Genomic DNA, 25,287 nt, shown 5'->3' on the forward strand with positions numbered 1-25,287 from the left:
GTTAAGTGCAACTATTCTGGGTGGGAGGGGGGATTTATAAAGAGATACAGTGGTCTAAGAAGATGAAGAGTGTTGTTCCCAGCTTACTTCAATTAGGGCTTGTGAATTCTGAATTATTGAGTCTTATTTCCTGAGATATCCTACAGTTAATTCCAATCCTGTTCTTTTCCTATTAATGGTTTTATTATATTTCAGATAGTTCTTCCAGAGAGCTCAAACACGCTCATATATATTGAATTTATCATCATTAGATTTTTCCCTTTAAACTGTGAGACAAACACAGTCATACTTGTCTTTCTCTTATTTACCCACAGAGAAACTGAGATGCTGAAAGTTTCTAAACTATACATACACATACACAAAAACAAACAAACAAACAAAAACCAAAGGAAATGAAGATTTAAACCCAGCACTTCTGCCCCTCATTACTAAACTAACCCAAAATTGGATTAGAGAGTAAGAACCTTTCTCAATTACTTTTTAGGGATACAGACAGAGGTAACAAAACAAAAACTTGCAAATCTGAGAAGGGTCCCCAGAGCCCTAGAAGACCAGAGTTCCCTCTCTCCACAAAAAGGAGATTTTTACTATCAAGGAGAAGAAAGCTGTTTTCCACATAAGACTGGGTTAGTTGCAGACTGCTGCCTGACTCCCTTTTTATAACACAAAGGAAAAACCAGCTGCATCAGGCTGCTCTGGAGGTAGAACTCCTTGCCCTGGAAAAATCGGCTAACATCTACTTATGGCAGAGTCAGGAATCTTAGCTCTTGTTTATGTTTCAGTGCTTTTTATAGCTGGCATGCTCCTTTGTTCCCTTTTCAATTCCATCCAACAATTCAGGATTAGTTATGTCTTTATTGCCTTACACAGCAGTCTTGCTCTAATTTCTGTGATGCTGTGTTGTATTTACCTAAATGAAGAATAAGCAGCTTCACGAGCTATTGTATTTGCAGCTGGAGAAGAGCTTGGAGATGGGAGTTATTTTCTTCTCATTGAGGCAAAGAGTAGATCTTTCACAATAAGAAGTCTTTGTTCTATTTCTCTGTAATTGTGAAAATTCTGCATAGTTTTCTCTCTCTAACGGTCTGACATAGGGATTACTCTTTCTTTAGATGCTACATAGCCATACACAAGAGAGAGACCAGGCAGAGAGCTGGGCAGAGTGGGACTGGGAAGAGTCAAAACCTGGGTTCAAGTAAACCTCTGGCTTATGATGCAGTCTCAGAAGATGCCCAATGTAAGTATGTGTGTATATAAGTGTGTATACATATGCACACACACACACTCATGAACATTAACTGAGCACTTAATACATTATACTGGGTACCATACTAATTCGTTTATTATTACCTCCTTTAATCCCTACTTTACAATTAAAATTTAAATTAGGTTCCCCTTCCTTCCTTTCTATTTCAGAAAATCCATTAGCCTGCTTTTTTTCCCATTAGGATAGAATAATGACTTGAAACAAAATGGACTACTTTTGTCCTCAAGTGGTTCCAAACCAGTTTTATTTAAATAAGGTACATTCCCTTCCTTAATTTTTTTATCAAAAAAAAAAAAAATTCAAACCTATAGAAAAAAATAATACAATAAGCACTTGCATCTTCTTCCTCTAGACTCACCAGTTTTAAACATTTTTGTGCACACACACACACAATATGTATATGGATATACACATGTATCATTATTTTTACTTTTGTAGAACCATTTGAGAGTAAGTTGTAGACATCATTGATTCGATCATGTTATCAGCCTTAAAACTGCTCATGCTATAAAGACAAAAGTTGGCAACCTATTCCAGCTTAAAGTAGGCTAAAGAAAGTGAAAATTAAATGCAATGTATGATCCTGCTATGGGAAAAAAAACTGCCCTTCACCAAAACCCATAGCTAAAAAGAATGTTATTGTGGCAACTGATGAAATTTGAGTATGGCATGTACACTAGTTAATAGCATTTAATCGATGTTCGATTTCCTGAATTGTACTGACATTATAAAAGAGAATAATCTTGTTCTTAAGAGATAGACATAAAAGTAATTAGGAACAAATGGTCATGTTGTTTGCACTTAAACAGTTCAGCGATAACAATAGTAAAAGGTGTATTTGTGATACCATTAGAGAGAGAGAAAAACCGTAGCAAAAAATGTTAACCGGTGAGTCTAGGAGAAAGGCACACAGGAGCTCGTTTTACTACTCATGAGACTTTTCTGAACATTTGAAATTTTTCAACATTACATTTTAAAACTTAAATCCAACACATACTAGGACACATGAAATTTCCTCTTTTAAAAAGCAAGTTTCCCTTGTATTTTACTTTGTTACCCAAACAACTTTCTGTCATACCACCTGTACTGGCTCTATGACTTGAACTTAATAGTAAATTGATCTTAAAAAATTTTAATATGTACTTGTTCTATTTCTGAAAACTTAACAATTATAATCAGACAGGCCTAACTAAAGACTAGACTTTAAGAACAGTATGTAAAGAGTCACAGTTCCTTGCAAGAATGTTGCTTTTTTTTGTTTGTTTCTGCATCACAGACCTCCAGGAGGGCAGGGATTTTGCCTTATTTGTTCTCTGCTATATTCTCAGTGCCCACAGGGTAGGAGCTCAAGACACATTTGTGAATCAACAGATTAGTCTTTAGTTAGTTCCTTCCAACATTCTTGCAAGGAACTGCGACTCTTTACACACTGTTCTTAAAGTCTAAACTCATTTCCTTTTTCTCTCCCAGTTGTCATGATGGATGTGACATTGAAATCAGTTTCTCTCCATTATTATGTAATAAAATATAATCTATGTGAATGTTTTATTGTACTTGGATAAACTGATAATAACCCGGATAAAATATATAAATGACATACTATTTGTGACACATAAAGAAAATATATGGTAGCTTCTTTATAAATTATGTCCATTGAGAATGACCCTCAGGAAAGAGGAAAGAAGGTTTTGATGGAGGATGCAGAGAAACCTGATGGTTTAGCAAAGTCTGGTGTAAGAAATATGCAGAGACTGATGATGGCACCTTAGAATTAGCCAGAGCACATTTTTAAAGGGATTTTAACTAATAAGACATTAACAGACAAAACCATTACAGTCATAGTGAATCTTAGTGAATCTTGCTCACACTCCAATGAATGCTCTAGGGACTTCCCTGGTGGCGCAGTGGTTAAGAATCTGCCTGCCAATGCAGGGGACACGGGTTTGATCCCTGGTCCGGGAAGATCCCACATGCCACGGAGCAACTAAGCCCATGTGCCACAACTACTGAAGCCCATGCGCTTAGAACCCGTGCTCTGCAACAAGAGAAGCCACCGCAATGAGAAGCCCGCGCACCGCAATGAAGAGTAGCTCCCGCTCGCCGCAACTAGAGAAAGCCCACGCGCAGCAACAAAGACCCAACGCACCCAAAAATAAATAAATAAAATAAATAAATCTATTTTAAAAAAATGAATGCTCTGGTTGAAGTTGCTGATGAAGTGGGGTCTGAGAGATATGGGGGAAAACTATTTACAGGATGGAGAATCAGAGCATCTCTGGACACCTGGGAGTGAGAGGATTATAGATGCAGTAACGATTTAGGGTGAATTCAGCTAATATTTAATGAGTTCTTGCGATGCAAGGTAGAGTTAACAAACTCTTAATTAAGTAGAAGGGGGAGTAGAAGGACCCCAAAATAACTTGCCACTCTGGACGCTGCCTGAATTCTGCTTGGGGTGTGTCAGGGAGTCAGCAGAGAAACAGCTCTGGGTTTGAAGCGCACTGATTTAAAATAGAAATGAGCATAGCAACTTAGATCATGGTTTCAATACCATATTGTGTTTTATTCTCTGGCGCACGTGAATGATACACAGCTTTTGCTTTTGTTTATGGAACTGTAAATAACTTACCCCTAACTTGTGTTTCTCCAAGTAAATAAAAGTTTTTAAATACACATTGTCTGAGGGTCCGGTTCACACAAACCAGGCTGCCCTCAGTCATCTGACTCCCACCTGACCACCCTAAGAGCACGCAGCTGAGTCTTTATGAAACATGCATATTCTTAGCTTGGTTTTTAAAAGGCTTCCCATAATAGCAGGATTCTGAGGATGCTGGAGACTAGAATTGGTGTTTCTGATGTAATCGTTCGGGGGGGTAAGTGGAAGGATGTACTGAAGCAATTTTCTTTTGTTCTGAGTCTTTAAGAGATGCACGCTTGACAGGCACTAAGTAAAAACCAGAGCTATAAACACGGAAGGACCCAGAGATGATCATACTAAGTGAGGTGAGCCAGACAGACACAGACAAATACCATACGATATCGCTTATATGTGGAATCTAAAAAAAAAAAGATACAAATGAACTTATTTACAAAACAGAAATAGACCCACAGACTTATGGTTACCAAAGGGCAAAGGACGGGGGGAAGGGATAAATTAGGAGCTTGGGGTTAATGTGGTCATCATCCTCCTCCCCCATTTTAATCCCCCCACACGTGCCATTTTTAAAGATAAAATCAGTCTATATTAGAATACATGTATCCAGTTGGGGAAAAAAATGCTTTTGCCGTATGAACTGATGCCTATGTGAACTGAACATGATGAAGACATCTATTACACAGAAATGTCCACATATTAATAGACTCTGATGTAACGTGTTCAAAGAACTGCTATGTTGTAATCTGCTGGTACAGAGAAATAGATTCATCATAGAGTATTAGAAATTCTATTTCTAAAATTGAATTCTATTTGCAGTTCAATAGCAATATTTTTAAAATAATTGATTCCCATTCAAATGGAAAACATAGTCATTTCATAAATAAAAGGCAGACTGTAAATGAAGTTCAAATAACACCTATAGGATTATTATTTTAGGAAGTTCTTACTCAAAGCTATTTCAGTAACAATAAACATAGCTCAAAGTAAGGTAATCCTTTTTACTCAGTTTAACAAGCCTCGAGTCTTTGATGTACATACCAACAGTGTGGATGGGTTTCCTATAGGGCATTAGGCCAAAATTGTATTGAAAAATTCCTCTGGCGTGGAACAGTGGCAAAGCAAATCCCATGATCTTCTGTAGTTTCTCCTGCACAGTTCGAAGCCATGAGCCTTCAGGGTTGCTAACTTGTTTAAATAGTTCATTTTCACCAAAAGAAAACACTGGCACCAAATAAGCACTGCAAATAACAAGGAGGAAGAATAAGCATTTTCAATGAAAAGGATTTAAATATTTCATTTAGCCCAGCTGACTTTTAGAACAGATTCCTAACAATTCTTTGATGTTCCCAAGCCTCCCTATAGCGCTAAGTTCATGTTCCATACATTGAAACTGACTTATACCTGAGGTCCTTTGGGGAGGTACCTCAGTAGTCTTAGTGATTTGTGGAATTTTATTCTATAGAAAATCAAGGTTCCAGGAAGCTCCTTTGTCATCTGCGGTTTTGGCCATGGTTCATTTGTTCATTTGGCTGGGAATTTATACTGTGCATATAAAATTTTGTGCTTTTTTGTTTTCCTCTTATAGACAAGTTGAATGGCTGGACACCATGACATTGAGCTACCTTAGTGGGAAGGTTGTATTTCATTCCCCCTAAACATCCACATCTGCTCTCATTAGGAAGCCGATTAGGAGCTCCGTCTTTAAGGGCCAGAAAAATGACTTTCCTTCTTTGTGTTCGTTTAATAATGTGTTAACTTCCCTGACCCAGGTGCCTGAAATGAAAAGCCACTTACCCATGGGTCAGAGCAATTTTCACAAATCCCTTCCGCTGGCGGATGAACAGAGTGAACTTTCCAGGATGGGCATCCAGTGATTCCTCTGCACCCCCAAGCACGATGACTGAGATGTTTCCACCTCCTTCCTTGCTGAGCACGTGACACACGCTTCTCCTGGAAACTGAGACTGGCCCTTAGTGAATAAAACAAAAGGCGTTAACTAATTGCCCTTTTACACTCTTATCATAATAGTCTATGGCACCAGCAAATATTTCACAGAATTTCCTAGACTGCTTACGTTTGGAGCAGTTTGCAGGTTTATAATTTTTTCATAGCCGAATCTTTGGTAATAGATTCCATTAATAAGATCTAACATTCTGGCAGGTGACAGGGTTAGGTCTTTAAAATGTCACTTGCTTATTACTAGGTCTATCACTTGTTCAGGTAGGTTGTGTACTGCTCATTTCTACAGATTCCATTCATATTGCATTATAAGTAAAAGGTGCCCCCTGGAGCTGTTCAGTGCACAAATCTGCATAGCTGTATGTGGTAGTCTTCATCATTATCCTGGCAGATCCTTGCTCAGAACCAAACAGTATAACCTCCAAGAAGTTGCCCTGGATCTTTTGAACACACAATGGTCTGTTTTCAGGTATTCTTTATGGATTCTTATTTCTCAGACATGGATTTATAATGTAAATGGTTTCAAAAATTCAGACATCTGACAAATAACCTAAAACAATTGCTAAATCTGTGCGTGATTCCCAAATGCCTAGTTTGACTTTGGTAAATTGTGTATTTAAGACATAAGTTACATAATTGTTCAGTCTTTATATCAGCCTTTCCCATGTAAAAATAACTTTAAAGACTCCTTTTCAGATTTTAAATGGACTACGTACTCTTGGAGGAAAATACTATGAACTCTTGGAGGAAAAGAATAACAATGAAAACACAAACAACCTGTGACCCATATTTCAGAGACAACCACTTTTTAATGTCTTATTGTTTCCTTCCATTCTTGATTTTATCCGTTTTCTTTTTTTAGTCATAAAAGAATGTGGGGCTTCCCTGGTGGCGCAGTGGTTAAGAATCCGCCTGCCAATGCAGGGGACACGGGTTCGAGCCCTGGTCCAGGAAGATCCCACATGCCATGGAGCAACTAAGCCTGTGCGCCACAACTACTGAGCCTGCATGCCACAACTACTGAAGTCCACGCACCTAGAGCCAGTGCTCCGTACAAGAGAGGCCACTGCAATGAGAAACCCGCGCACCACAACGAAGAGTAGCCCCCGCTCGCCGCAGCTAGAGAAAGCCCGTGCACAGCAACGAAGACCCAATGCAGCCAAAAATAAATATTTTATTAAATAAATAAATAAAGGTCAGAGCCTTGAGAATGGGCTATCCTGTATGTTAAAAAAAAAAAAAAAGAATGTGTTCGTTTTATCAAGACACGGCCCTTCGTCTCCTGAAGGAAATTACATGCTCATTTTACTGTGGGTTCCTATTACTGGGGGAATATAAAATTAGGACAGGATTCTGAATGATCAGCGACTCTCTGAAGAGAAGAGGCAGAGGAGGGTAGGTTAGAGGGTAGAGAACCTGAACCCAAATAGGTGTGAGCTTTCACTGAGTTCAAAGCCACGGCCATTCTGCTCTGCGTGCCCTGAGTCAGAGCTGGAGGCATTGCTTCCACTGGAAAGAGGGCCTCGTGATTTCCAGACACCTGGCAGTCCTCACTTGCCTCTGGACACTTCTCAGTTTCCTCCTGAGGCTTCCCTTCTTCAGGCCATGCTTAAATGCTGCATTTCTCAGGGCTGTTAGGGACTAAATGTTTACGTTCCTCCAAAATTCATATGTTGAAACCTAACCCCCAATAGGATGGTATTAGGAGGTGGGGCCCTTGGGAGGTAATTAGGTCATGAGAGTGGAGCCCCCAGGAACAGGGTTAATGTTCTTATAGGAAGAGGAACAGAGCTAGCATGTTCTCTCTTTCCACCATGTGAAGATACAATGAGAAGATGGCCATCTGCAAACCAGCAAGTGGGCCATCACCAGACACAGGATCTTCCCAGCCTTCAGACTGTGAGAAATAAATTTCTATTGTTCAAGCTACCCAGTCTATGGTATTCTCTTATAGCAGCTGAACTAAGACAGGCTCCTTCTTCGTCCCTGTTGTCTTTAACCTTATCTCTACATGTGGCTCACGGATTCAAACCCCACTTATGTGTCCTGAGTTCTCCAAAATCCATCTCCTTAGAGTTTTACTCTAAGAAACTGTAAACCCAGCTGGTTTGGGAGGGGACATTCTATGTGGTCCTGCCCACCCAGAACCCTAGAGAAATAAACAGTGATCTGCCTTCACTTACCACTACTCATCAGATATTCTCGGAAGAGCGGACACCGGAACCAAAATGGAAGCACATGAAGATACGCAGTAAGGCCAGGAAACAGCTCCTTGAAGTTTGAATAATTTGTACAAAAGTTTCCAAAGGCTCCAGCAACAAGCACTCCATGGGGGTGAAACCCAAATATGTAGTTGTGACTTGGATTCAAATCCCAAGTTTTGATGAGCTACAGTGCATTTATATTGACATAAAAAAACAAAATGTTCCCTGATTAGTTTCCAATAAGAAACAGAAGGACTCAGAATTAGTTTTATGTTCAAGAGGAAATGAAGAACATGACTCATTTTCATTTCCTGGGGCAGAGCTGTTTCCAAATTTTTAAACTGTTTCCTGAACCCAGAGCCCCTCATACACAGCCTTCTAAATTTTGTCAATTTAGGTTAGACCCCATTTAGTAACTTGGGCTGAATTGCAGGCTCTCCCCCTCTAAAAAGGGAAACGCTTGAAAAATATGTGATAAAAACACATTTGAATTCTTTTCCCAGCTTAAAACCATACTATATAAAACAATTCTACTCACATGAATTGGAAAATAGTCCTTAAAGTACCTCCAAATGGTCCAGCTTCTGACCCAGTCGGATCTCCTGCCTCCTTGCTCTGGGGTTTGCCAGTCAAAGTAAAGCCATGTCAAATAAGGGATGTAGAGGAACCAGTAGTTGTATATGATCAGGAACACGATGACTCCAAGGCACACCTGTGCTGTAAGAAAGGGGAAGACCTCAGGAATCAGGGTCAGTTAGCATCTGCTCACTGTACTGTACAATCATTGGCCCAAGGTAGGGGGAATCTAACATAGACAAAGTGTGTTCAACTGAACCTTGGTGCAAGTGAGGTAACGTAACAAGACAGCAATGGTACAGTATGACCTAACATTTCTTGGATGTTTAGTATATACCAAGTACTGTATTGTGGATTCCACCAAAAAATATTTTTAAATTTAATCCTCATATAGCCACAGCATCAATGAAGCAGCCCTAGCACTCCTAACATTCTTTTTATAAGAGGGAAAATAGCAGCTTAGGGAGGTTAAGTGAATTGCCCAAGCTACACGGAGGTGTAAGTGGCTGACCTGTCTAAATTCAAGGTCCATTCTCAAAGCTCACGGCCCTACACCACCTCCCCGACGTGACACGTGGAGGAACCGTCGCTGACAGGAACGCAGAGGAATTGCTGCTACAAGTGCTCACCTTGACGGAGCAGCCGTCATGCATGTGCCCAAGCAGAGGGCACATTCCAATGACAAACGTCATTTCCCGGAAGTCTATTGCCAGAGATAGAAATGGCACAGGAGTGACTCTACGCCTTAGCTCACCTACCACTTCTCTTGACATTTCATAATGACAGAGCAATCCTAATGGTTTGAGCACCTAATGATATAGCTTCAAATAGATGAAGCAGGAATTGATAAAACTTGACCTGGGCAGTAGGGACAAGAATATTTGCCTTAAAGTAATACATTAAGCTAAGCTAGACATTTTCTTTTTATGTCTGTGCTATGTGTTATACTAAAAACTATTTATGAAAAGAAAAATATATCAATGGGGAGGAGCACAAAGACTTAAAGCGTGGCACAGAGTAAGTGCTCAACAAATGCCAGCTATTACTACTGGTTTAAGGAGTGCCATTACCTCTTTCTTCTTTATTATGTGCTACAGTCTCGAATCTAGTACTGACTTTGGTCCCCCAAGCTCCTATCCATTCTCAACTTTATTAAAAAGAGCTTTGTCCCCAAACGATCCATCATGGTATCTGAGTAAGAGCACCTTGAGCTATTATTGTTTTATAGTTATAGATGTAGGTATAGATTTGGGTTTTTTTTTTTTTTTTTTTGGCAAAAACAGAACACATGTTTATATTTCTAGAAATATATAAATCAACAAATTTCCCAGTATAGATTTAACCCAAATACTGAATTGAACCCATCAGAGGACTGACTTGCTCTCTCCAGGGTGGGTTAAAAGTTAAAAGGGTGTGAAAGGTTAAGGAAGCATGTGCCCTCCACGGTTCAGTGGGGTGTTTTCTTGCATTCTGGAAGTTTCCACGAGTCTAGAAGTGAGGCCAAAAGAGTGTCCTCTGCCCTCATTCCTACCAAGATCACTCTATTTTGATTTACCTGCTTCCCTCTACCCAGGTCTGTGCGCTGACAATGTACCCCTGTTAATTAATTTTATTTTATTAAAATGTGCAAAACATTTACAAGAAACATAAATAGGTCTCATTATTCTCTACCCCAACCTGGATCAGGTGAGCTATGATGGAACAGGGGAGGGAGGGCATAGGTACTGAGTAGTAACTGTCTCGCATGGGCAACAGGCAACCTTATTTACTCCTCCTTGCAACCCTCACGGTACAGAGTTCTGTCCCTATTTTGCAGTTGTGGAAACTGAGGCTCAGGGAGTTTGAGTGTCCAAAGGACTTGAACCTGGATCTGCCTAATCCTTAAACCCAGGCACGTTTTTTTTCTTTTTTTAGAAAACCAAACTATCCCCAGCTAATGGTCATAACACCATAAACATGTGTTTATTACAAGTACATAAGCAGGTTCATAAGCATAAAGAATCAGGCACATGAAAGGTTTTATTTTCTTTACTATAAAGGTGGAGAAACTAAGACCAAAAGCAAATTAACTTAATTTCAATCACAGAGTGAGTCAAGAGTAGGTCCAGAAACAAAGTCCCCCGGCTACTAATTCAATGGTCCACTCACCCAACCACATTCCTCTAGGTGAATACACACTGCATATCTCTAACATTCATTATGTGTTTTGCATGTACAGTGGTTAAGACATGGGTGGGAAATTGGACTCCTTATGTTGGAATGTGCCACCAACCAGCTTCCTGACCTGGGGTGAGGTCTTTTACTTCTTGAGCCTCGATTCCTTTACCTGTGAAATGGGCTAATAACAGCACCACTCTCCAAGGACTGTTGGGGGAATAAACAGAGAGATGTTACACTGCCTGGCACAGAGCAAGCGCTTGACAAATGGGAGCCATTTTTATAATAACTGTGTTTACTAGGATACATTTGGAGAATGCAAAAAGTAGAAGCAGACAAGATAACACTCATATTCCTGTCACCCAACAAAAACTACTGTTAAATTTTCCCGTCTTTTTTTTTTCTTCCATCAAACAGGTTATGTTTTTTTAACACAGTTGATCACACATATTTTTTATTCTGTATTTGATCACTTACGATTATCTCATCTTAGCTGCTTGGTATTATAAATTTGGCATTAAAACCTCTCCACAAGTGTTATTTTTAATGACTGAGCAACATTCCATTGGTTGTCAGTACTAATTCAAATTCTCTTGTTTTTGAATATTTGGGCTTCTAACAACTTTTCTCTAATAACATAATCTTGCATAAAGATTTATTTCATATCATAAATAGGACCAAAGTAGTTTTTTAATCCCTTGATCCTAAATTGGACTGAAAGCAGAAAACACTACAAAAACTAGGTGACTAGATCACCTCTATTTTCTATTTTTATCCCACTAAGCAATCCAAGGTAACACGATTCTCCTAAACTGGAGGTCAAATAGAAGAGAAAGTTAAAAAAATTTACTCCAAAACATTGTGCAGCTCTCAAAACTAATGTTGATACTTTAAAAAAAATTGTTTAGATTCATAAACCAAGTTGCACTGAAGGCCTAAATTTCAGCTGCCTTTTTTTTTTAATTAGAAAAATTATTTATTTCTTCTCCTTTCATACATCTTATTGTTCAGGAAACAGTCTTACATACATATCTGAAATGATGTACTGTCACACACTCTGTTTAAAGGCAAAGCACCACAGGTAAAGCTGATCATCTGTCCAGAGTTCTCAGCTTATGGGATCTCACTTTCTGATTTTACACTAACTTCTGAAGGTCAGAAATGTCATCTCCAAAAAATGTTAAGGGGTTTGTAAAAAATAATTATTTTATTCAATATTATAGTTGTAGAAATGAAGTATATTTTCTTTAAGAAATAAAAAAAAGAAGAAAATGCCACTTAACATCATTGGTATGTCAGTATAGGCCAGCAGGAAAAAATACTGATAAGCTTGTCTCTTTGATACCAAGAAGACATTCTAGTCCAAGCTATAATACACTTCCTATGTTTTCACTAGATGTTTCTTTTCTGCTGCTTTTCATCCTTTTCCATATTTCATATCAGAGGACTGGTACAGCCTTTAAAACTTCATTAACAGGAGCAAATTCAGTATCCACCGATTTCTTCTCAAAAGGCATTCTAACCCATCAGATAGCCCGGCAGTTTCATTCTCATGAATACTCTAGCCACGAAAAAACTCAGTAGGACACAGACGAATCCAATGAATAGAAGGAGAAATCTATTGAGTTTGGGAATGTTTGGTGCATTGGATCGGTCCAGGATTATGAAACCTAAACCTCCCATTGTAAACAAGAAGATGGATGGGAGTCCTTCCATAATATATTGTCCATTTACTCTGTAGGCCAAGAAAGCTACTGGCCTCTGATGGCCATGTTCTTCAGTCATGGAGCCGACACCTGGAGGTTCGACAGTAACATCCTAAACGATTCCTCAGGCGATGAGGAAGTAAGACACCACCACCAGAGCGTACATCGTCATGGCCGACAGCATGTGCACCCAGGGTGGCTTCTTCAGCTTCAGGTTGGGACATTCCAGCACTAAGAACGGGACTCGGTACAAACTCTCCATGTTGGTGGCGGCAGGGGCAGCTGTCGGCCGCCAGCCCCACGCACCACCCAGGAACAGCTCTTTTTTTTTTTTTTTCCTTTGGCTGCATCACAGTGTGTGGGAATCTTAGTCCCCCGACCGGGGATGGAACCGTGCCCCCTGCAGTGGAAGGGCAGAGTCCTAACCACTGGACCACCAGGGAATTCCCCGAAATTTCAGCTTCCTTGACTTGGGTACATTCTGGATAAGAAACCACAAGTCAGCCCCCAATCACTTATACTCTATTTTCACTTAACTGCCATAGATTTCTACTTTCTCTACATCATTGAGGAAGCTGCCTCCCGCTATTTTTTTTTTTTTGAGGTGAAATTCACATAACATAAATTAGCCATTTTAAAGAAAACAATCCAGTTGCATTTAGTACATTGACATTGTTGTGCAACTCCCACTTTTATCTAGGTCCTAAACACTTGGATCATTCTGAAATAAAACTCTGTACCCATTAAACAGTTACTCCTTATTTCCCTTTCCCCTGTCCCTGGCAAGCACCAATCTGCATTCTTTTTCGATGGATTTACCTATTCTAGATATTTCATATAAATGCGATGATCCAATATGTAACCTTCTGTAGGCTTTCACTTACCATCAAGTTTTTGAGATTCAGCCATGTTGTAACATATATCAGCACTTCATGCCTTTTTATGGCTGAATAATATTCGCATGTATGGATAGATCACAACTTGTTTATCCATTTGTTTATCTGTTGATGCACATGTGGGCTGTCTCCACCTTCTGGCTACTGTGAATAGTGCAGCAATGCCCCATTCCTTTAACAGTACTGAAAGTCAGAAAGGCTCAGCCAAAGTGTATGCATCGGCACTAAGCTTACCATCATCAGTAAAGGGACAAAATGACATTTGCCTCTTCTTACGATCAAGTGGGAAATATACCCCATCACCTTTGTGACCTTGTTGCCAAAAATGTCTAACCTGACTCTAATCATGAGAACATAATTAGGCAAGTCCAGACTAGGGGACATCCTACAAGATAATTAGCTGGGGCTGTTTTAAAAATATCAGTGTTATAAAAGATGAAAAAACAAATAAAAAGTATAGGAACAGGTCTAGTTTTAAAGGAAAATTTGAAGACAATTAGGGAAATTTGAATATGAGCCATGTATTAAATAAGATTATTGTTTCAATGATACATTTCTTGGGTGTGATAATGGAATTGCAATTATGCACAAACTCCTTGTTTTCAGGAAACACATTCTACAGTATTGAGGAATGAAGTGCAATGATTTTTACAACTTAATTTCTTACTTTCAAATGGTTCAAAAGCAACAGTAACAACAAACTGGGTGTGTGTCTATAGAAACAGAGAAAACAAACACTGAAAAATCCTAAGAGTTGGTGAATCTAGGTAAAAAGAATGTATACTGAACTATTCTTTAAATACTTCTAAATTTCCAAAATTAAAAGACGGGGGTGGGGGCTTCCCTGGTGGCGCAGTGGTTAAGAGTCCGCCTGCCAGTGCAGGGGACACGGGTACGATCCCTGGTCTGGGAAGATCCCACATGCTGAGGAGCAACTAAGCCCGTGCACCGAAACTACTAAGCCAACGTGCCACAACTACTGAGCCTGCGCTCTAGAGCCCATGAGCCACAACTACTGAAGCCCACACGCCTAGAGCCCATGCTTCACAACAAGAGAAGCCACCGCAATGAGAAGCCCGTGCACTGAAACAAAGAGTAGCCCCCGCTCGCTGCAACTAGAGAAAGCCCATGCACAGGAACGAAGACCCAATGCAGCCAAAAAATAAATTAAATAAATATATTTTAAAAAATAAAATAAAATAAAGAAAAAAAAGATGGGGAAATGTATGAATTATACATGTAATTGATAATAATGCATAATAAGTTAAGCACTGCTATTTGACTGGGAACAAGTTGGGACCTCACAGAGAGCCCTACATTTGCAGCAAAGTCTTCATCTCCAATCTCATACATACAGAGGGAATGATCGATCCAATGACCCACTTTTAGCTTCAAAGCTGCCTTCAGGTATCCCTAGTTTTATAGAAGGAAGTGTTCCAGCAAAATCAGGGATATAAATTTCCTTTTTTCATGAACTAAAGACTTTTGGCAAGGAGTGGTGGCCAGGTCTATAGCTTTTGGGTGGTGGAAGGTCCTTCAGTGCTTACGTGGACTTTTCCTACCTCTGCTGCCTCCAACCGTTCTGGCTTCAAGGGATTCAACCTGGATACTTAAAATACAAGAGAGTACAAATGAAAATGTATTGTAGTGTTTGACCCATGGCAAATGCTCCATGGATGTTAGCAGAATTTGAAAAGTAAATGAATCCTAACAACACACTTTGCCTGTGGCATTTCTTCAAAGACCTGATGTATATAAGTTGAAAAATTCCTTTAAGTTCTAGGTTTTAGTTTTCCTTCTTTATCAGTTTTTTTACGATTTAATAAAGTATTATTTATAATATGGAAAAATAATTGGTTAGTGAAACTTAAATAAAATAACACACAGAAAGCCATTAGAACAATGATGGTGCAGGAATTCCCTGGCAGTCCAGTGGTTGGGACTCCACGCTTTCACTGCCGAGGGCTCAAGTTCGATCCCGCAAGCCACGCAGTGTGGCCAAATAAATAAATAAAAGGAGAATACTTAAAACAAAAACAAAAACAAAAACAATGATGGTATGATGGTGGAAGCAGCTCTTCTGCCCCTTTCCTGTTTGCCCATTTCTGTTCCCCTCTAACCTTACAAGAACCTAATTATAGGAATGAGATCACTAAGCAATTGAAACTAACTCCTGACTTATGCTCTCCTGAATGCATACCATGCTTTGCCCAACCTGCTGATTCTTTTCCTAGATAAAAAGAAGTAAAAATGAAGAATTAAGCAGTTAAAAAATGACTAGCTCTCTACCGCCAACAGCCCCCCTAAGCAATCCTGCAGACAGATCACACGGGCAAGATAACATCTGAAGAGAGTCAGCCAGTCTGCACTCAATGGAGAACCCAACCTCCTGCCTTGATGATTCACTGAGATTCTTCTTCCTGCCCCCATTTTTCCTTTTAAAGACTATCATGGCTGAGCAGAATCTTCAGAGTTGGTCTCTGGACACGAGTCCACCTTCTTCCCAGATTGCCAGCTTTTCTGACAAAAACACCTTTCCTTTCTACTGACACTTGCCTCTTGAATTACTGGCTTACGAGCAGCGAGCAGCCGAACCTCGGTTTGGTAACAATGGCATCTAGGAAACTCTCAATAAATGTTAGCTATCAGCCACCACTGACTGCTTGAGACCTTTAAAAACACCAGTTTCATATGGCTCAACCCAATGTATTATTTGATTTATTTTCTAGCGCATATATTATTTTAATAAATTTTTTTAAATAGGTAAACAAGAGGAAAGGAATATGCCAAAACATTTACAATAGTTTTCTCTGGATGGGAATATGGACTTTTTTCTAGTCTCTTCTAAAAGCTCTTCTACAGTTTCCAGTTTTTCTAATAACTAGCATGAACTACCTTATAATCAAAACTTATTTTAAAAAGATAAATAAAATGGTTCCACTAAAGGGAAAAAAAGAAACTAAACACTGCAGAACAAATCTACTTATGTAAGAATATTCTCATCTTTAACATGACTCTATTAAATCTGATGAGCAAACTCCACCAGAAAAACACTGTGAAAACTAGTGGAAGTTACTTACTTGCATTAAGTAGTGACCAGTGACCAATTAAGAAATAATTTAAAATATTTAACTTGTATGTGTATCCTTTCCACTTGTATCCAAGAAGTTTTCATTCTTCCCCCTAGGAAAACTGTTTCTATACTTATTTTAGCCATTTAACATAGTATGGAGAAAGAAAACAACTGAGAGGCAAGCAAAATCCTTTAGCACGTCACATTCTTTTCCTTTTTATTCCTGAGGCATTGTATTTCAAAATATCAATCAGTGTCATCTGCTGAGTATAAGAATGTAAGTATAACATTCCTCTAATTTTTAAAATTCCTGCTTTAAGAAAACTTGCCTCCCAGAGTTTCTTAGGGCTAAAAAAAACATGGGGCTAAAAGACAAATCTCAGAACACTTTGCAGAATTTTTCAGCCTAGTATTCCTCATACGTGGGTCTGCTCCATACCGCCTTTAAAAAGTATTGCCGTACAAGGATCTGCATTTTTCTTGTTTAAAAGTGAATTCATTATTGGACCTATTTCTTTGCCTAATGAAGTCAAATAAATTATAACAAGGATCCAGTTGAAACCAGTCCCATTTTCATACTATTTCAGAAAGCTTTACAAGCTGAAGGACAAAAGAAGCACAAATACTTTGTATACCTACAAACTGAAAACCACAGAAATAATCCACGATAAAAGAGGCACAGTAGTGTTTATGCAAGTCCAGGAATCTAGTATGAATCACTAGAGCGAATGTTAAAATGTGCTCCCTCAAAATTTTCCAGATGAAGGGAGACTAAAAAGATGTAACTACATACAACATGTGGATTCCTTTGCTATAAAGGACATCAGCAGGACAATCGCTGAAATATGAATAGGGCCTCTGGATTAGGTCAGAGTACAGAAACACTGTTATTTTTCTGATTTGGATAATTGTACTGTGGTTATGTAAGAGATATATATTAGGAAATATGTGCGGAAGTACTTAGGGATAAAGGGAGACCATGTCTGCAACTTACTCTTAAAGAGTTCACTTGATGATGATGATGATATACATGTGTGAGAGAGAAAGATAAAGGAAACATGGTAAAATGTTAACATTTGGGGAATTTGATGAAGAAATATAGAAAATTACAAAAAAAATCTTATAATTATTATTTTTGAAGTTACTGCAAAATAAAAAGTGAAAACAATTTTAAGGGCCCTCCCTGACACCTACAGAATCAAAATCTCTGGGGAATTTGCATTTTAACAAGTCCCCAGGTGATTCTTAGATATACTCTAAAGTTGAAAACTTCTGATATAAATAAAATCAACAGTGGAAGAGTCAGCATTTTTTGACGTCAAATTTCTCCAAATTAAACTATAAACTAATCTCAACCAAAAAGCAATTCCAATGAAAACCCCAGCAGGCTTTTTAGTATAAACTGACATGCATATGAAATGCATATGAAAATGTAAAGAACCTATAACAGTCAAAACAACTCTGAAGAAAAGAACAAAGCTTGAGAACTAACACTATCTGATTTCATGAATTATTATAAAGTCACAGTAATCAAAACAACATGGTAATGGCATCAAGATAGATAAACAGATTAATGGTACAGAATAATCCAGAAATAAATCCACACATATATGGACAACTGATTTCTGACAAAAGCACAAGCCCAATGCAGTAAAGAAAAAACAGCTTTTTTTTCTTTTGAACAACAGAGCTGCAACAATTAGATTAAACATATGCCAAAAAAATGAACTTGGACCTTGTACTATATACAAAAATGAACCCAAAATGGATCATAGATCTATATGTAGAACCTAAAACTATAAAACTTGAAGAAAACGTATAAAATCTTTGTGAACTTAGCTTAAGCAAAGATTTCTTAGATATAACACCAAAAACACAATCCATAGAGAAAATATGGATAAGTTAGACTTCACCAAAATTTAAAATTTCTGCTCTTCAGATACACAAAAGATAACCCATAGACTGGAAGACAAAAATCTATGCAAAGTGTATGCCTGATAAAGGACGTACATCCAGAAGAACACAAAGTCTCAAAACTCAATAATAGGAAAGCAAGCAACCCAATCAAAAATGGGCAAAAGATTTAAACAGGTACTTCAACCAAGAAACCATACAGGGACTTCCCTGGTGGCACAGTGGTTAGGAATCCGCCTGCCAATGCAGGGGACACGGGTCCTGGTCTGGCAAGATCCCACATGCCGTGGAGCAACTAAGCCCGTGAGCCACAACTTCAGAGCCCGCACACCACAACTACTGAAGCCTGCGTGCCTAGAGCCCATGCTCCGCAACAAGAGAGTCCACCGCAATGAGAAGCCTGCACACCACAACAAAGAGTAGCCCCCACTCGCCACAACTAGAGAAATGCCGTGCGCAGCAACGAAGACACAACACAGCCAAAAATAAATAAATAAAACAAGTAAATTTATATTAAAAAAATGAAATAAGACTAAATTAAAAGAAAGATTTTTTTAAAAAAAGAAATACAAATGGCAAACAAGCACATGAAAAGATGTTCAACATCGTTAGACATCAGGGAAATGTGAACAAAAGCTACAGTGAGAGACACCACTACACACCTGTTAAAGTTGCAAAGATTAAAAGGACTGTCTATATCAAATGATGGCAAGGATATGGAGCAACTGGAACTCTCATATGGTGCTGGTGGGAATGTAAACTGGTACAACAACTTGGGAAGAAAGTTTGGCAATTTCTTAAAAAGTTAAACCTGCTCCTACCATAACATGATCAACCATTCCATTCCTAGGTTTACCCAAGAATAAAGAAAGTATAGGGCTTCCCTGGTGGCACAGTGGTTGGGGGTCCGCCTGCCAATGCAGGGGACATGGGTTCGATCCCTGGTCCGGGAAGATGCCCACATGCCACGGAGCAACTGGGCCCGTGCGCCACAACTACTGAGCCTGCGCTCTAGAGCCTGCGAGCCGTAACTACTGAGCCCGCGAGCCACAACTACTGTGGCCCACGTGCCTAGAGCCCGTGCTCCGTGGCAGGAGAGGCCACCGCAATGAGAAGCCCGCGCTGGCCGCAGCTGGAGGAGGCCCGCATGCAGCAACGGGGACAAAACACAGCCAAAAATAAAAATAAATAAAATAAATAAATTAAAAAAAAAAAGAAAGTATACACTCGTTAAGACTTGTAGGTAGAAGTTCACGGCAGTATTATTGATAATAGCTACAACCCAAATATTCATCAATAGATGAATGAACAAACAAATTGCAATATATTCACTCACTAGAATACCACTTAGAAACAAAAAAGCTATGAACTACTTAATACACCTACAAAAGAATGAATCTCAAAATAATTATATTCAGTGAAAGAAGCCAGACCAAAAAAAAAAGAGTACATATGCTGTGTCTCCATTTATATAAAACACTAGAAAATGCAAACCAGTATTATGAATGACAGCAACCACATTAAGAAGTGGATGCTTGTAGATGGGGGAAGGAGGGGTTACAAAAGGGATATGAGAAACCTTTGCGGATGATGGCTATATTCACTACCTTAATTGTGGCAATATTTTTTTCGGGTGTTCATGTGACAACTTAAACTGTACACATTAAATATGTGCAGTGGGAATTCCCTGACAGTCCAGTGGTTAGGACTCTGAGCTTTCACTGCCAAAGGCCCTTGTTCAATCCCTGGTCGGGGGACTAAGATCCCACAAGCCTCACAGCACAGCCAAAAAATAAAATAAAATAAATATGTGCAGTTAACGGTTTGACAGTGTCACAATAAGGCTGCTTAAATAAATAAGTAAATAAATAGACCCATTCAGTAAAAGATCACAGTCTCACCACACGGTCTTAGGTAAGATACATACCTCTTGAGCTTCAGTTTTCTCACCGAAAAAGATAAACCTAATAATCCCTGCCACAAGGAGTTGTAGATAGGAGATGGTCAATAAATGTTGGCTCTCTCTTTTTCAGTTTTCCACTTTTCAGTTAGCAGGTTGGTAGCACACAAGCTAGTAAGTAATGTTTCAGTTTCTTGAATATTAAGATTGGAAGATAGGTGATCCAGCAATTCCACTTCCCAGCATTTACTGAAGGAAATGAAATCACTATCTGGAAAAGATATCTGCACCCCGCCATGTTCACGGCAGCGTTATTTACAATAGTCAAGATGTGGAAACAACTAGTGTCCATCAACAGATGAATGGATACAGAAAATGTGATATATACTACATATATGAAATAGAATATTATTCAGCCGTGGAAAGGAAATCCTGCCATCTGTGACAACATGGATAGACCTTGAGGGCTTTATGCTAAGTGAAATCAGTGAGGCAGAGAAGGACAAATACATAATCTTACATGTGTGGACAAACAAACAAAACAAAAGAACAAGTTCATAGATACAGAGAACAGATTGGTGGTTGCCAAAGGTGGAGGTATGCAGGGGGGTCTGGGGGGGAGGCAAAATGAGTAAAATTGATCAAAATGTTAAAAACTTCCAGTTATAAGATAAATAAGTCCTAGGCATGTACTGTACAGCATGGTGACTATAGTTAATACTGTATTGCATATTTGAAAGTTGCTGAGAGTAAATCTTAAAGATCTCATCATAAGAGAAAAAAATGTGTAACTATGTGTGGTAATGGATTTTAACTAAACTTACTGTGGAAATCATTTTGCAATAGACATATATCAAATCATTATGTTGCACACCTAAAAATAATACATTGTTATAAGATTGGAAGACAGGCACTTAACATTTATCTCAAGGAAACAGTATTTGATTTCATGACTAAATGAAACATTCTGCTTTTTTTTTTTTTTTTTTTTAAATATATCCCAAGTGCTAATAGCTTAAACTCATTTCCTGATGGTGGAAAGAAAAATGCATTCCAAGATTTTGATTTAGAGACTTTAAAATACATAGTTAATAAAACTTCTCTTATCACCATTGGAAGGAGATACTACATCAACTCCTTACTTTAAAATAATTAAAATGGAAAGAAATAGGTAAGCGTTTATCCTGCCTTTACTGTAAGAATTGAATTGTAGGGTAATCAATGGCCCTAGATGATGAGGAAAAATTATTCCTGACATAAATTCTAGTTAATATGTGAAGAATGAATGATAGAATATGAAAATTACCATTTTGTAGTCCCAAATAAAACAGTTAATTTGGTCAATGATCATTAATGGAGACTAGGTGAAAGGTCAACGGTCAATAGGGAACTTTTATTTGCAGCATGTCAATTACCACCCCTCACATTTCTTCCTACCTGGACCCACTGACCACTCTTAGACACTAATAATGGGATAGCTAGACATTATGTGCATTCTGACATAATGCAACATGAGCACACAGCAGCACCTTGGAAAAGGACTTGCAAAAAGGTTTCACCTAAATCTAATCAAACCTTTAGCTCCAACTTCCATTTTAGAAGAAATACAGGGAATTGAGGAACAAGTTAACCATACAAAATAGCAATCAGAGAACTCCTGAAGGTGACACATCTTGCAGGACAGATAACCTGGCTTCTTCAATGCTTCACTGACAAGAAAACAAATGGGGGAAAAACTGTTCTAAATTAAAAACTAAATGCAACCCAGGGGGCTTTTTTGGATCCTGATTCAAGTAAGTCACACATAAAAGTGTATTTGGGGCTCAATATTAGGAAATATGAATATTGACTTGGTTTAGATGATTTTAAGCAATTACTGTTGATTATGCTACATGGGACAATGTTACTATAATTATGTAAAACAATTTTATAATAGGCATACTAAAGTACTTGGGATTAAAATACAATGTGATTTGCTTTAAAATATTTTTGCAAAATAGGTAAAACTAATATAGCAAATTGTTAAAATAATTATAAATCCAAGTAATGGGTATATGGGAGTTTATACCCTTCTCTACTTTTCTGTATGTTTGGAATTTTTCATAATAAAATTTCCAAAATATATGATAATACAAAATAACACAAGTGTCAAATGCATGCAATAAGAGCATTTAAATGAATTGTCTGTCAAGCCACTGTAGTTTGATTCAAATTAGGACTGGTGGGCCATGTCTAAGTCATTAGTCCATTCATATGTGACACATAAGGCTCTACCACCCACCTTGTGACCTTGAGCAGTTACTACACCTCCAAGCTCTATCTTTGGAAAATGAGTACAGGGGTTAGCCCCTACCTCTAAGGTCGCTGTGGGGATTTACATACAAGAGTTGATACAAATAGGGACATGTGGGGTGGACCACTTCCCTTTTGGGTAACAGAGTGAAGACATTCATCCAGTACTTATTGTGTGCCTTCCATGGGCCAGGCACGTGCTGGGTACTCCCTCACTGAGCTTGTGAACTAGGATGTATCAGGGAGGAAGAAATTTTCCTCTACCCTCCTATGTTCCTCTGGCTGATCTAAGAATTAAATTGACATGAGACAGATTAATGGGAGAAAATCAAACAAAATTTTAATAATATGTATGCCTGGGGGAGACCCAGGAAAACTGAGTAACTTGCCAAAATGGCCAAAACCCTCCCCTTAAATACCATCCTCAGCTAAAGACAAAAAAGGATATTGAAGGTGGGTTGAGTCAGTTATGGGAGGTTATCAGGAAAAGCACAGTCAGGAAGGGTAAGGTTTTATGCAAATTTAAGTCCCTGCCTTCTTCATTGGTAGGTTTCTAGAGATTTGGTCATCATCCTCTTCCTGGTACCGCAAGGGAGACACCCTTACAAATAGAGATTTCCCTTATAAATGTAAATGTTTCTTACAAAAGGGTAACTCCCACTAGGTTTTCAGAGTTTTTCCCATGTCTGCTGCTTCTTAGAAAATAACCAGCTTAAAATAATTAATATACCAAAGAGACATATTCTGGGATGGCAAATTCTGCTCTCCTACAGATGGCAATAGAGACCTTTCTCAAGTAACCACAGACATACACAAATACAAGCAATGATAAGGGCCATAGAGGGAAAGGACAGTGGGCTATCAGAGATGTGCTGGCTGATGAGCAAGAAAGTCAGCCTCCAGGTTCAAGGCATTAAATTGGACAGCGCAGTGGTTAAAGCAGGAACTCTGGGTAGAATATTTGGGTTTGCACGTAGCTCCTGCACCTCCTACTAACTGTGTGACCTTGAACAGTTCACTTCACCTCTTAGTTCCCTCATCTGTACAATGAGCGCAGGAAGACACAGTCCATACCTCATAGGGCTGTTGTGAAGATTACATGGTTAATAGTGTATGGTGCTTAGAACTGTAGAGGTAGATGGCAAGTGCCAAGCTGCAGCTGGCAGAACAGTACCTGACACACACGAAGCCCTAGATAAGTGTAGTTGTTACCTCAATGGTACTTTGGCCTAGAGCAAAACAAAGTGCAATGCTGTCTCAACAGTTTGGCCTAGGAGGACTAAATGAGTTAATTATTTGAATGTCCTTTTTTAGTAAACTCTAGCTGTACTTGGAGAGTTTATTAAAAAAAAAAAAAAATCACGATGTGCAGGTTCCATTCTGAAACAAATGAATTCAAAATTCTAGGGATAGAGCCTGGGTATCTTATTTTTTAGAAATTCCTCCAGTGATCTTAATGTGCAGCCAGGGTTGAGAACCACTGATCCAGGCATTCAAAATGTAAAATGGTTTCAAAATTGTAAACCTCTACAGTGGAATGAATTTATTATTACTGTGGCCTGGACAGTGTACAACCCATGGTCTTATAGCACACAAATGACTTTAGCCTTCTGAAGAGTTTAAGTTCCCAGTAATTCCTGTCCTCTTATACCCCCTCCTTTTCCTTGACTCTCCCCATGCCCCCCCACCAAGAGCAGAACAAACATCCAGAGAAAAAGCTCGCAGATTAGCCCCCTGCCCCATCTAGTGACTGGCTCCTGTGCATTTCTATATGAGCGTAACTTGGGAACTGGCCAGAACACACTCTCCTGGGTCGAATTATTTACAGACAGAGGCCATCCAACCCAACCTAACGTGTGGTGCAGTCTTCTTTGCAGCAAGGTACCTTTCTGCATCTGGAAAATCTTAAACACGGAAAAGCTAACACAGATATTTGTTATGAGGGTGGGGATAAGGAAGGAATCAGGTTTCAAATCCTTGGGCATTGTTTTTCCATTTATGAATCGATAATTCAAGAAACAAGTTTATCTACTTTTGAGGGGCTTAAGTGCAATGTCCTATAGCTCGATTGGGTCGTGGTTACACTTGGATGTATACATTTGTCAAAACTCATCGAGTTAAAATCTGTGCCTTTTACTGTGGGTAAAGTACACCTCGAGTCTGAAAAACAGCACAGGGGAAAATAAAGTCGGCAATCAGTGGCTTGCTACAAAGTTCACGTGGAAAGATGAATCAAAGAGGGGAGTCCTAAATTAGCTACAAATGCCCTCTGTGACCTGCCTGCTCTGGCTGACAAGGGAAGTAGTGATGTCCGGGAGGGGGGAGACGGAGCCCCAGGCACCGCGGTGTTTCGCCCGGATCTTGCGCGGCCGGGAGTCCTTACCGAGCAGAAGGAAGGACAGGACCCACTGCAGCACCGCCGCCGTCTGCAGCCGCCGCGCCAGCGGGATGTTGAGCGGCGCAAACTCGACCTTCATGGCCCGGCCGGAGCGAGGACTGCGCCGAGCGCTGCCGCCTGGGACCTCGCTGCTCCGCGGCGCTTGCCGGGTGTACGCTGCCTGCCGGCCCAGCGCCCGGCACCCCGGCGCAGAGGAGGCGGCGACCGCCCCGGAGTGGGCGCGGACTGGACTTAGTCTTGGGTGGGAGGGCGCGCCGGGGCTGAGGCTGGAGGCTGCCAATCACGCGCC

The 25,287-nt window shown here is 39.4% G+C and overlaps 1 protein-coding gene and 1 pseudogene across 3 annotated transcripts in view; both read right to left on the bottom strand.

The window, feature by feature from the left end:
- Positions 1-25,213, bottom strand: part of MOGAT1 (monoacylglycerol O-acyltransferase 1) — a 121,460-nt gene extending 96,247 nt beyond the window's left edge. For both annotated transcript variants that reach the window (XM_082396824.1, XM_082396823.1), the window contains exons 1-5: positions 24,984-25,213; positions 8,625-8,803; positions 8,066-8,270; positions 5,718-5,892; positions 4,962-5,161 (exon numbers count right to left, since the gene is read on the bottom strand). In XM_082396824.1, coding sequence (XP_082252950.1) covers positions 4,962-5,161; positions 5,718-5,892; positions 8,066-8,270; positions 8,625-8,803; positions 24,984-25,077 — 853 coding nt within the window. In that variant the 5' untranslated portion in view covers positions 25,078-25,213. The remainder of the gene's footprint in view (positions 1-4,961; positions 5,162-5,717; positions 5,893-8,065; positions 8,271-8,624; positions 8,804-24,983) is intronic.
- Positions 9,329-24,970, bottom strand: LOC309630961 (oligosaccharyltransferase complex subunit OSTC pseudogene; annotated as a pseudogene). Its single transcript has one exon. The product of its transcript is annotated as an oligosaccharyltransferase complex subunit OSTC pseudogene (transcript).
- Positions 25,214-25,287: the final 74 nt, after the last annotated feature.

Source organism: Balaenoptera borealis (assembly GCF_965194805.1).
Source record: "Balaenoptera borealis genome assembly, chromosome: 6".
NCBI lineage: Eukaryota > Metazoa > Chordata > Mammalia > Artiodactyla > Balaenopteridae > Balaenoptera > Balaenoptera borealis.